At 42.8% G+C, this 13876-nt stretch overlaps 1 protein-coding gene across 4 annotated transcripts in view; it reads right to left on the bottom strand.

Annotated features, from left to right (window-relative positions):
* Positions 1–13876, bottom strand: part of PTPRO (protein tyrosine phosphatase receptor type O) — a 203120-nt gene that overhangs the window by 28525 nt on the left and 160719 nt on the right. For all 4 annotated transcript variants that reach the window (XM_068277393.1, XM_068277392.1, XM_068277391.1 and 1 more), the window contains 4 exons: positions 10583–10659; positions 9535–9669; positions 1913–2035; positions 916–1070 (listed from right to left, as the gene is read on the bottom strand). In XM_068277393.1, coding sequence (XP_068133494.1) covers positions 916–1070; positions 1913–2035; positions 9535–9669; positions 10583–10659 — 490 coding nt within the window. The remainder of the gene's footprint in view (positions 1–915; positions 1071–1912; positions 2036–9534; positions 9670–10582; positions 10660–13876) is intronic.

Here is a 13876-nt window from a genome sequence, read left to right on the forward strand (position 1 = left end):
ATAAAGCATATCTGTGTTCAGTAGGCCATGTGGGTTGCAATAAGTTCTGTCAGAGTTGCTATACAGCTCATTTTTGTTTTCTGAAGGATATGTGGTTGCAGTGAGTGGAGAACAATTGATATCAGGGATGCTGATCAGTGCATACCTGCTGTCAGTGGACCATGTGTGGTGAACTAAGTGTTAACCTTTAAACAGTGCATATTGGCTGTCAGTAGACTATGTGAAGTGCACTGAATGTATGGAGAGCTGTTGTTTGGAGAAAAAAAAATGGAGAATGTTCTTCAAGATTGGACTGCTGACGTTCAAATCCCTACACAATTTGGGCCCTGGATACATGAAGGACTTGCTGAAACTGCACCACACCCCTCATAACCTCATACCAACAGGATCCATAAACTTGGTCACACCCAAAGTGCACCTCAAAACCTTTGCAGCCAGAGCTTTCTGTGATACTGCCCCTACCCTTTGAAATTCCCTACCACAGCCAATAAAGACAGACCCATCCCTGGAGCTATTCAAATCCAGACTGAAAAGCCACCTGTTTAGCCTGGCAATTGTGGACTTATAGAATTCCTCCTCCCTTACACCACAATTTTCTTATCAACCAATTACTGGTCTGAGCCATGCTTATGCGCTTTGAGTCCTAAGGGAGAAAAGCACTTTACAAATGTTATTTGCTATTGTTGTTCGCTATACTGAGGATATTGAGAATGCACTGATTGGTGGACACAAAACAGTGTATTCCTGACGTATTCCTTTACTACTGCTTAGGGGAAGCTAGCTCTTTTTTTTTAGAGCTTTTCTAAGGCAGTAGAATAGCATCAAATTACTCCCGAAGATCTGTACAAATAAGCTCAGATTTTCTCTTTTCTAAAAAGTTAAACTGGACAGAGATCTTTGCTTGATAAACATTACCTGCAGTGCACAGTTATCGGTCCTTTGGCTTTGGCTGCCTTCTGCCTCACCATGTATACAAATTGCAAGATGCTTTCTGCAGCACTGGCAGCTGGGACTCCATGGTCTGGCCAGGCTGTGAAGTTAAAGTGCATAACGTGCTGAGCATCATCTGCCTGATGACGGAAAAAAAAACCTGTTACAGCAGTAATAGTAATAATTAAAGACATCTGTCAGGACACTTAGCCTGGAGACTGCAGGAAAGGGGCAAAGGAGGCACATTAGCACCAGAGGTTTAGACAGCAGGGCAGGGTGGGTGATATTTAGGGTGGATAGTAGACTAGTATGAGCAATGCTACATCATAATTTGTAGTACTAGTAAAGATGTTTGTGAAGTATAAGTAGGTGAGCATAGCGAAAGTGGATAGGCAAATAGGTGGGCCAGAAGGAAGTTAAGGCACAAAAAGAGGTGGGCAGTAAAGGGGCTGGGTCAATAATAAGTGGTGGGCAGGTATTATTTTACATAAGCTGCTGGTGAGCTATTACAAGGCAGCTCAGCTACAGAACATTTGGGGGCCATTGGGTGCAGTCAGCGGGAGACCACCTGGGGGTCTGGTGGCACGGGGGCCCCCGGAGTGGTCGGGGCCCTGGGGCTATTGCCCCCTCTGCCTCACTGGCAGCACCAGCCCTGATATTGGCAATTGTATAGACTACTGTACTATATATGCCTATTTTCATAATGTATCTCCTTTTTGTAATTATGTTCAAGAATGAGCGATATTGGATTCATTTTTGAAATACTAGTCTTGCAGAATGCACTAATAATTATTGACTTCATGTTACATATATGGCTAGTGAAGTTGTATTAAGATAGCTAAATAAATCAATTACAGAGGAGTATAAAGGTCCTTGGAGCTTTATTATTTTTTTTTTTTAAATAACACTCAGCGATGTATCATCCAGCTTTCTAGTGTTAACTTGACGAAGTGGTTAAAGATTCAACATACAAAGAACTTACTTGTGACACCCGAAATACCCGGAGGGCCCAATCTGGCTGTTCATCTTCTGATACCATCTCTACTGTAATGTCACCATAGTTTACAGGTTCCACAGTGAAGGGCCAGTAGTGATCACATTTTATCTGCAATGTACAATATGACACATGAATAAATGAAAAATCAAGTGATGAATATCAAATTGTAAAAATATGGATATCCGCGCCTATGGAAAATGTCAGCAGCTAAGTGGACTAGGCAAATCCTCCAATATCTTGATCTATAGTTGAGTATATAAGTGAATGTCCACAGCACTATTTGAAAAATTAAATAAATTTATTAGTGAAATTAAAATGTTGCGTTGACCCTAGGCTAATGAAAAGCACCTTCCCCCTTAAACATTCCTGTCCTACAAAAACACTCATACAGTTTCACTGCAGTGAGCATTCATACAAAAATTGTAAAAAAAAAAGGGGATTCCAGTAAAAGGTCAAGGCTGATAATGGATTCAATATGTGCGTTTGCAGGGCTTTCCTTTCAGAGTAAATCAATTCCACAATGTAATAAAATACCTCAGTTTGGGGTCAAGTCCATGCATATGGTTAAAATTGCGTTTTAGTATGTATTGATATACTACACCGGTATCCTCTTCGGTAGGTGGATCCTTCAGTTGCCGTTTCCTCACACCACATGTATCACTGGCCTTGTGATAAAAAGCTGAGGAGTCAGCTGATACCGCCGGACTTAGATGACAAGTCCGTATGGACGCCCCTTCCGTCCTCTGCAGATGGACGGTCTCGTAAGCGGCTAACTCGTTACACACTGGCTTGGGCAATCCCCCAGTGACGTCACTGATTGCGTGGATACGTAGGACACTGACGTTTCGAGAGGTAACGCCTCCCTTCTTCAGAGCTGTCCATCAATTGCTTCCACCAGCTTATAAACGATCCTACCTCTCTTAGGATCCACCCACTTCTCCTTGGTAACAGCTTGCACTACGGAACTTCTTTAGTTCATATGGCAATGAAAATCTGTATAGCGGCCACTGTAATATATGCAATATTCCTTATCTTGTGTGTAAAGGGGAAGAAAAATGGTTGTCCCCTTCTTTTCATTGTTTTTTGGAAACAAAATCCTTGTAAATGTCTTTTTAATTTAAAAAAGCATAAAATTCAAAATCACAATTTAACCCCTTAGGAGTCATGGGGCTTGATTCACAAAGCAGTGCTAACCTACTTAGCACGTCTAAAGTCTTTAGACGTGTTAACCAGGGTGCTAAGTAGGTTAGCACCGGATTTCTCAATCAGATCGCGCGCAAAGTTTTGCGCGCAAAGTTTTACGCGCGCAAAGACCTATGCGTGTGCTGAGTCCCATACGCTTTAATGGGCACTTCGCGCGGAGCGCCCTGCGCTCTGTGCAGTGCACGCGTAAATTTTTATGCCCATAAAGTTTTGCGCGCGAAAAGCTGGTTTAGATGTGCTAAGGGGGTTTTCACAGGTGTGCTAACAGTTAGCACCGCTTTGTGAATCAAGCCCATGGTGTCCAATGAATATATCCATAGTGATTCAGTACATGATAACTTTCTTATATAGTCTCCTCCCCTCCAATCTTTCTCTACTATTTGCAGTCCACAAAATGTCGAGCCCTGTATCGAGCATTCATGGAATTTTTTATAATGCGCAGATAGGGGATGTTTTTCATTTCCTTTTCCTATATTATATAGATGCTCCCCTACTCTTTCTCTTGCTCCACTAAATGAGTAGTATATATGATATGCTGCCCCTGTCAAAAACAGTATGTAGAGAGAACCAAAAGAACTCTGAAGAGAAGATTAGGGGAGCATCTATATAATATAGGAAAAGAAAATGAAAAACATCCCCTATCTGCGCATTATAAAAAATTCCATGAATGCTCGATACAGGGCTCGACATTTTGTGGACTGCAAAAAGTAGAGAAAGATTGGAGGGGAGGAGACTATATAAGAAAGTTATCACGTACTGAATCACTATGGATATATTCATTGGACACCATGGGCTTGATTCACAAAGCGGTGCTAACTATTAGCACGCCTGTGAAAACCCCCTTAGCACGTCTAAACCAGCTTTTCGCGCGCAAAACTTTATGCGCGTAAAAATTTACGCGTGCACTGCACAGAGAGCAGGGCGCTCCGCGCGAAGTGCCCATTAAAGCGTATGGGACTTAGTGCGTGCATAGGTCTTTGCGCGCGTAAAACTTTATCTGATTGAGAAATCCGGTGCTAACCTACTTAGCACCCTGGTTAACACGTCTAAAGACTTTAGACGTGCTAAGTAGGTTAGCACTGCTTTGTGAATCAAGCCCCATGACTCCTAAGGGGTTAAATTGTGATTTTGAATTTTATGCTTTTTTAAATTAAAAAGACATTTACAAGGATTTTGTTTCCAAAAAACAATGAAAAGAAGGGGACAACCATTTTTCTTCCCCTTTACACACAAGATAAGGAATATTGCGTATATTACAGTGGCCGCTATACAGATTTTCATTGCCATATGAACTAAAGAAGTTCCGTAGTGCAAGCTGTTACCAAGGAGAAGTGGGTGGATCCTAAGAGAGGGAGGATCGTTTATAAGCTGGTGGAAGCAATTGATGGACAGCTCTGAAGAAGGGAGGCGTTACCTCTCAAAACGTCAGTGTCCTACGTATCCACGCAATCAGTGACGTCACTGGGGGATTGCCCAAGCCAGTGTGTAACGAGTTAGCCGCTTACGAGACCGTCCATCTGCAGAGGACGGAAGGGGCGTCCATACGGACTTGTCATCTAAGCCCGGCGGTATCAGCTGACTCCTCAGCTTTTCATCACAAGGCCAGTGATACATGTGGTGTGAGGAAGCGGCAACTGAAGGATCCACCTACCGAAGAGGATACCGGTGTAGTATATCAATACATACCAAAACGCAATTTTAACCATATGCATGGACTTGACCCCAAACGGAGGTTTTTTATTACATTGTGGAATTGATTTACTCTGAAAGGAAAGCCCTGCAAACGCACATATTGAATCCATTATCAGCCTTGAACTTTTACTGGGATCCCCTTTTTTTTTACAATTTTTGTATGAATGCTCACTGCAGTGAAACTGTATGAGTGTTTTTGTAGGACAGGAATGTTTAAGGGGGAAGGTGCTTTTCATTAGCCTAGGGTCAACGCAACATTTTAATTTCACTAATAAAAGTGTTTAATTTTTCAAATAGCGCTGTGAACATTTACTTATATACTCAAGTGATGAATATGCTGAGGCACACTGGCCACATTAGTAACAAACATGGGAAGGGGAACATTCTATAGATAATTCTTCTTAGCTTACTTGTAAGCGCAAATGTTATTTTTTGTTCTCCAGCTGTCTGAAATCTGATACTGTAGTGTCAGAAAGCTGAACAAATTGTCTGTTACTTTCTTCTTTTGTAGTAGCAGTAGGGTATTGTACCGTGTTAGCCATCAGTAAAAGCAAGAAGTTTTAAATCAGGATGATACCATTTATTGGCTAACTAAAAATGAATAAAAATAAGCAAGCTTTCGGCCTTGCAGCCTTCGTCTGGCTTATATCCTGTTAGTTTGCAAGCTGGTGGTACAGACAGCTTTATACATGCAACATCAAAAGGGAAAACAGATATTTTTTTCAAGCATAAATACATGTCATTAAGACATCACTTCAATGCCTTCCATCCTACAATCAAATTGAAACTTACCTACTCTCACACAGAGATTAACTTTCTGGACACCACCATATACATCAGGGGTAACAACATACAAACCTCTGTGTATCGCAAACCTACAGACCGTCCCACATACCTAAGATATGACAGTTTTCATCCCAAGCACATTAAGAACTGTATAATTTACAGCCAAGCTATAAGGTACAACCGAATTTGCTCTGACAGGATGGACAGAGACAAGCACCTGGATCGCCTTAAGAACACTTTCATAAAACAAGGTTACAGTCCTCCTGTGGCTGAGGCCCAAATCAGGAAAGCCAGCAACATCCCCAGGACTGAACTCCTGAAATATAAGCAAAACCAGAAAGAGGAACGTGTCCATTTGGTTGTCACCTACAACCCACACCTAGAAATCTTAAGGAGGATTGCTAAGGAACTTCATCCCATTTTACACAAGGATCACAGACTGAGAACGATATTCCCTAAACCTCCACTCTTGTCATATCGGCAACCACACAATCTAAAACAGATGATTGTCAGGAGTTCTTTGAATAGGCCTCAACAAAACATCACCCTGCCGACAAAAAAAATGTGGGACCTGCAGACACATTTACTCCACTGACAGGGTAACGATACCAGGTTCACAACAGGAGTACAGAGCACAAGGTACATTTTCCTGTGGTTCCACCAATCTGGTATATCTGATCATGTGTGCTAAATGTCCCAATGTTATGTACGTGGGAGAAACTGGACAAACTCTGCGCAAACGTATGAATGAACACAGGCACACTATTAATGATACCAAATCTGGACTCCCAGTTGCTACACACTTTCGGTCCAACGGACACAGCATGGATGATCTTCGTGTCACTGCCCTGAAGGGTGACTTCAAAACGTCAAATGATCGATTAATAGCAGAAACAAAATTTATAAATTTGTTCAAAGCTGTGCAGAACGGTTTGAATAAGGACAACAACTTTTTATATTGGTATGGGGCTGATGATATTTGAACTTTCTCAGCCATTCTAGCTGAACTTGTGAACTAAGAATTTACGATACCTCTGGGTCAATCCTAATCCCAGGTCTGTGAGCATCGAGTAAACAAGGATCCTTATCTTACCTAACAACCTCTAACCCAATTGAGATGGTCTGTTTGAATTAAGGCATCTTAATGACATGTATTTATGCTTGAAAAAAATATCTGTTTTCCCTTTTGATGTTGCATGTATAAAGCTGTCTGTACCACCAGCTTGCAAACTAACAGGATATAAGCCAGACGAAGGCTGCAAGGCCAAAAGCTTGCTTATTTTTATTCATTTTTAGTTTGCCAATAAATAGTATCATCCTGATTTAAAACTTCTGGTTTCTTCTTTTGAAGTCTCTTCTAAGCATCTGGTGCTCTTATTGTAGTAGTATAATTATTTCATATCAAAGTTACATACATTTGTCAATGCCAGAATGCTGCTGTTCAAAGTGCCGACAATGTCCAGGAGACATGCATCCCAACGAAGACCGTCAAAATAAACGATAAACCCTGGTGCAAGCTGCGGAGACTCCGAAGAATCAAGGAGGAAGCACACAAATCCGGATCCCCAGAGGAGTTCAGGGTGGCCAGGAACACCTTAAACCGTGAGCTGAAGGTGGCAAAGAGAGACTACTCTAACAAGCTGAGTCTGAACCTTCAGTCCAACAACTCACGGGTCCAACAACTCACGGGACGTCTGGAAAGGCCTCAGAGCAGCCACTAACTTCAAGCCCCCTCCTCAACACATACTTCCTAGCGTTGCGTTAGCTGAAGAGCTCAACAAATTCTATTGCAGGTTTGAGAAACAACCCACCCTTCCTGTGGACCTAGCACTCACCTCTTCTCCAAGGGAGTCTCCTCCCACTTCATCTCCCAACGCTGCTAGTGTCCCTCTGGCACTGAGGATAGCCCAGGAGGCCGATGTCTTACGACACCTCCGGAAGCTCAACACCAGGAAAGCTTCAGGCCCGGACGGCATATCTCCAACTTGCCTGAAGACATGTGCAAGCCAGCTAGCCCCAATCCTCACCTCCATCTTCAGCAAATCCCTGACGCTAGGCAAGGTTCCCTCCTGCTTCAAAAAATCAGACATCATCCCAGTCCCCAAGAAACCAGGAGCCACTGATCTGAATAACTACAGACCTGTTGCTCTAACTCCAATCATCATAAAGACCTTTGAAAGACTGGTTCTCACCTACCTGAAGGGACACACAGCCACCTTAATGGACCCCCTGCAATTCGCTTACATGGCCAACCGGTCCATGGAGGATGCCATTAATATCAGTCTAGCACACATCATGGCTCATCTGGACAAATCCAACACCTATGCCAGAATCCTGCTCCTGGACTTCAGTTCCGCTTTTAACACCATCTGTCCGAACATTTTGCATGACAACCTGGCACGACTCGGTGTGGACCTCTCTCTCTGCACCTGGATCAAGGACTTCCTCACCAACAGGACACAACTAGTGAGAATCGGCGGCTGCTCCTCTGGAGTCAGAACTACCAACACGGAGGCCCCGCAAGGGTGTGTGCTGTTCCCAATTCTTTTTTCCCTGTACACAAACAGCTGTACATCATCCGCTGACTCTGTCAAGGTCATCAAGTTTGCGGATGATACCACCATCCTAGGTCTCATTGCGAGATTGAGCGGATCCTCAGGTGGTGCACGGACAACAGACTGGTACTAAACACAGCAAAAACTGTGGAACTGATTGTGGACTTCAGAAGGAATGCCCCATCTCCCCATCCAGTCTACATTGATGGCACTGAGGTCTCCAGAGTACACAGCGCACGGTTCCTTGGCACCACCATCACTGAGAACTTAAGGTGGGATGTGAACACCTCCGTAACTCAAAAAAAAAATCCCAGCAGAGACTGTTCTTCCTAAGGCAGCTGAGGACGTTTGGAATGCTGCGGGAGCTAATGACTAGCTTCTACACGGCCACCATTGAGTCTGTCCTCTGCTCCTCCATCATTGTCTGGTACTCGGGGGCTAATACAAAGGACAAGCACAAACTTCAGAGGGTAATCAGCACCGCTGAGAAGATCATCGGGTCACCTCTGCCTCCCCTGGACCTCCTCCACACATCCAGAATGAGGTCCGGGGCCAACAGGATTACTGACGACCAATCCCACCCTGGCAGTGGCTTCTTCGACTCCCTGCCCTCAGGCCGCCGCTACAGGACCATCCCCACCAAAACCACCAGGCACAGAAACACCTTCTTCCCCCAGGCAGTTCTCCTACTCAACGAATGAGAGCATGCGTGCATGCCTGTAGTCCACACTGTTCCACGTGTTACAATCGTATCACGCTACTCTTGCACAATGGGGCTGTTCAGCCACACTATGCTTTTGTTATTGTTACTATCAATGTTGTTGTTATATTGTCGCTGTTAACTGTTGTATTCCTATATTGTTGCTGTTATACTGTTGCATTCCTATGTAGCTACTACTGATGCTGTCAGCCATGTCTGCCATGTGTCCACAAATAATTCTGGGTGCGGCACCTGTCGCACTTGGCGAATAAAGCTGATTCTGATCCCCGGTTGCTAGTACATGCTGGGAGATGAGGCATCCCCAGCTGCTGGTGCATGCTGGAAGATGCAGTGTTCCTGACTGCTAGTGCATTTTGGGAAATGTAGTAAATAATGTCTTGACTAATTAATGATATTCACTACATCTCCCAACATGCACCAGTGGCCGGGGTCACACTGGACATTGTGGGCACTTTGAACTGTGGCATTGCGGCATTCACAGCTGCAAGATGGATGACCTCGTGCAAACACTGATAAAACATTTTACGAAAACGGATTGAAAACAGGTTTCCCTTTACTAGGACTAGGTTAATGCGGTAAGGTGATACAGTGACAAAGCGACAAAGCGACTTGCACTTTTGCAATGGTTACGTAAGGTCACCCTCACTTACCCGTCTCTTCTCATTGCACTGGGTCAGCATCACAATGACCTGCGACTTCTGCTGCAGAATCATCTTCCAGAAGTCATTGCGAGTATCAGGCAGTGGTCCTTGTGTGGCTATGTATTCCTGCACAGAGGCGTATCCCTGCAGAGAGACACATATAATGTACAGCATTAATTCTCACAGAAATAAGTTTGTGTACAAAATAATCAGTCACATTCTAAAGCTGTTAACCCTGACAATTTAAATTCACTGCCTAAACTTTTCAAGGTATGTACACACTTGCAATAATTGTTTGCCGAAATGGCCAATAATGACCACTTCAGCCGACAATTGTTCTGTGTGTACATTGACCACCGATCCATCTTGCTCAGGCATCGTAGGTTGTTAAGGATCCCTCTTACTGGATCCTTAACGATTTCGGATACCCGAACATGACCAATTTCAATGTTATTTTCAAACCCCCCCCCCCAACCAATCGAAGCCGCTCCATTGTGTGCTGATTGCCGGCCCTATAGCCCCCTTCATGGGCACACTATAAGATTTTATATGTACACGGGGCTTCCTCCAGCCCCATGAGCACCTTGACATCCTCCCGAGTTCCTTCTTTCTCATAGTATTGGTCCCGGTATCCTGGCTCAGTGGCGCCAGTCGGCTCTTCTGCGCATGCGGTTGAGCCAGTTCCCAGAACCAATACCACCTAAACAGAGGCACTTGGGAGGGTAAGTATAACATCTTTTACTTTGCTGATCTCAGGTTTACTTTAAGGCTAGGAATGTGTCTGTGCAGCATTGTTCCCCGAATTGTCACCTGAGGATTGTTTCCCAATCCCTGACAGCCAACAATTTTTGTATGTGTGTACTTAGCTTCAATTCTGACACCAACTGTTCATACAAAATAGACATAATGTACAATGCTGGGTACACACATGTAAATACAAAGACACACACTCACTCACTCTCACTTTGGTTCAGTTCTGGAAAAGTCGATACGCTTTTTCATAGCATATAAAAAGGAAATTAATGTTAAACTGAAAGGCCGACTTTAGCTAACTTACAGGAATATAATTTGCATTAATGTAATCTGCTCCATCCTCCTCATCTGTGGAGACCAGCTTCACTCGGCTAAAGTCATCTGAGATAAAGAAAGAAAGTTAGTTCTGCACTCTTTATTACAAGCCTAAATTGTTCTTCCTGCCTTATAACTTAGGAAATACTTAGGGTCCTGCAATAAGTAGTAAACTTCCTCCTTGGAGGGCTTAATGTATCTTTCTTGGAATTAACATATCCTGTAACTCAGCAACAACATACCTTCTTCTATGGGGGTTCTACATTCTGGCTTCTAAATCACATTGTTTCTCCTAATAGGGTCTTGCATTTCCTGATACTGACACATCTTCTCTTTGGAGGACACCACAATCTTACTACTATGTAGCACAATAACACCATAGGGGGGTGGAATATTCCTGCTAGGTGACACACTTCCTCCTAGGAGGTGCCCACACTTCTGCTACTAGGTGACAACTTTCCTCCAGGAAAAGCTACACACTTTTGCTGTCTCTCTCTCACTGCTAAGGGCCCACATTCCTTCTACTAAATGACTCAGGGCCTCAAAGTTCCAAGTATCACAGCTCCTCACAGGAGAATCCCACTTTTGTGCTATAATGGAAGAAATTTTGTCATAGTCATTCCCCACTAGGTGATAAACTTCCTCCCAGGAGGGCTCCACATATTTTGCTGATAATCAATACACTCCTCCTAGTATGGCACCACACTTCAGTTACTATGTGGTACACTCCATCCTATGTGGGGCCCACAATCCAGCTAGAAATATACCTCTCCCTCAGAGAGTTCACCCTCCTATGATTAAGTGATACACATCCCCTAAGGAGGGCCTCACACTTCAACTACTCCATGACACACTCCCCCATAAAGATGCCTTTTTTCCAAGGATGACCCTACATTTTGTTCTACTAACTAGCACACTCTCTCTAGATAATCCCACATTCCTGATACTAAGTGGCACATCTCCTCCTTAGAAGGTCCTGCCGTGCCACTGCAAAATGGCAAACCTCCACTTAGGAGGGCCCCACAGTTCTAATACTAAGCAACCCATCTCTTGTTAGGAGGAGTCCACATGCCTGACATAAATAACATATCACTCAAAGGAAGGCTCCAGTTCCTGATGTTGATACATCATCTTCTCCTAGAAAGGGGACTATATCACCCCCACATTTCTGTTACACATCTCCTGTTAGAAGGGCCCCGTATTCATGCTTCTGAGTGATACACTTCCTCCTATGAGGGTCTCACATCCACCATTGAAAGGTCCTACACTCCTTTAGCTAAGTGGCACACCAATTCCTAGTACGATCATAGATTCTGCAATATAAAGGGTATTTGAACTGACATGTGACATGATATGATAAACGTCACATGTATAGTCCCAAACCTACACAGAACTAGGCTATATTCCCTTTCTTTCTTGCTGGAAGGCCAAAAAGCTAAGGCTGTAATTGACACTTTCTCTCCAATCATACTTGAGTCAGACTGTACCAAACTGTACTGGCCATACAACTCATGCTTGACAGAAAAACACTTGTGAGTTCAGGGAACCGATAAAAAAGGAAAATATTTTAAATCAGTGCTGTAAAACATTATACAACATTAGGTACACAAAAGAAGACTATGGCCTCAATTCACTATGCTTATCTCCTGTCTTTAATAATGTTTCTAGAGTTATGACCATGGTGATAAGGCATGTAGTATTCAGGAAACATTTTACCTCAGGCAAACCTAAAGTTAACTCTTCTGTAGTTAAGTTAACTCTTCAATCCTTAAAATAAATCCAGAATTCTAAAGTTAAAGACATGCTGTTAATTGACTGCTTGTGAAAATAACTACAGAGGAGGTAACTTAACTACAGAGCAGCTAACTTAAGGAATGAAGAGATAAGATAACTCACTGGCCCATATGCAATTCACTTTTTAATTGTTGTTTATCTTCTATATTCTCTCTTCTGTCTGTTAATGGACACAAGGAGCCATATGCAATTCATTTTTTCTTCTGAGTTTTCTCCTAAAAGATAATTCTTTATCTTCAATTTAAATTAACTTTTTAGCACTTTGCAATGGAAAAAGTACCACAAAGTAGGTGAAAAAGTACTATCAAAAATCAAGCGAGCATTTGCTTGCTTGCTGGTTGTGTAAAAGGCATTTTATTTACAAGTTGTTAAAGTATCACCTCGGAGAAAACTCAGGTGAAAAAGTGAATTGCATATTGCCCACTGTGCGGTGGCAAGTTTACTCTTGCCTTATTATCTCCAGCATGATCTTAGTGAATTGAGGCCACTGTGGACAGGTTTCACTTGTAATGTGGCAAATGCAAGAATAAAAGCAATAATAGGAATGGTGCATGGACTGTCTTTTTGTACCTAAACATTATAAAACAGTTGTTGTTCACCTGAGACAATCATAACTTGAAACATGTTTATTTTTTTTAAGCACACACACACAAAAAAAAAATCAGACTACAGGATTCCAGGAAAGTCTTATTTAGGATTAGTACTCATCAGCGCGTACGTTAAAAAGGGGCGCTGGGAAAAAAGGGCGCCGGGTTTTTAACGATAAGCATGGATAACGTTTAAAAATGTATTGTACTGTATTTCGTTTAAAATTAATGTTTTTTAAAGTTATAAATCATTAAATAATGTGCATTAAATCGGCAATTGTAAAAAACGTTAATCTTTCGTTTAAATACTGAAACGTATAATAACGTTTAAAAAAAAAAATTACTAAGTAACCCTCCCTGTACCTACCCCTAACCCCTAGACCCCCCTGTTGATGCCTAAACCTAAGACCCCCCCTGTTGGTGCCTAAGTAACCCTCCCTGTACCTACCCCTAACCCCTAGACCCCCCTGTTAGTGCCTAAACCTAAGACCCCCCTGTTGGTGCCTAAACCTAAGACCCCCCTGTTAGTGCCTAAACCTAAGACCCCCCTGTTGGTGCCTAAACCTAAGACCCCCCTGTTGGTGCCTAAACCTAAGACCCCCCTGTTGGTGCCTAAACCTAAGACCCCCTGTTGGTGCCTAAACCTAAGACCCCCCTTTTGGTGCCTAAACCTAAGACCCCCCCTGTTGGTGCCTAAACCTAAGACCCCCCTGTTGGTGCCTAAACCTAAGACCCCCCTGTTGGTGCCTAAACCTAAGACCCCCCTGTTGGTTTTTTCGTTTAAAAATAATGTAAAAAAAAATGTACTGTTTTTCGTTTAAAAATAATGTTTGAAAAAAAATATTGTACTGTTTTTCGTTTAAAAATAATATTTAAAAATGTATAAATCATTAAATAATGTG

Source organism: Hyperolius riggenbachi, chromosome 3 (assembly GCF_040937935.1).
Source record: "Hyperolius riggenbachi isolate aHypRig1 chromosome 3, aHypRig1.pri, whole genome shotgun sequence".
Lineage (NCBI taxonomy): Eukaryota > Metazoa > Chordata > Amphibia > Anura > Hyperoliidae > Hyperolius > Hyperolius riggenbachi.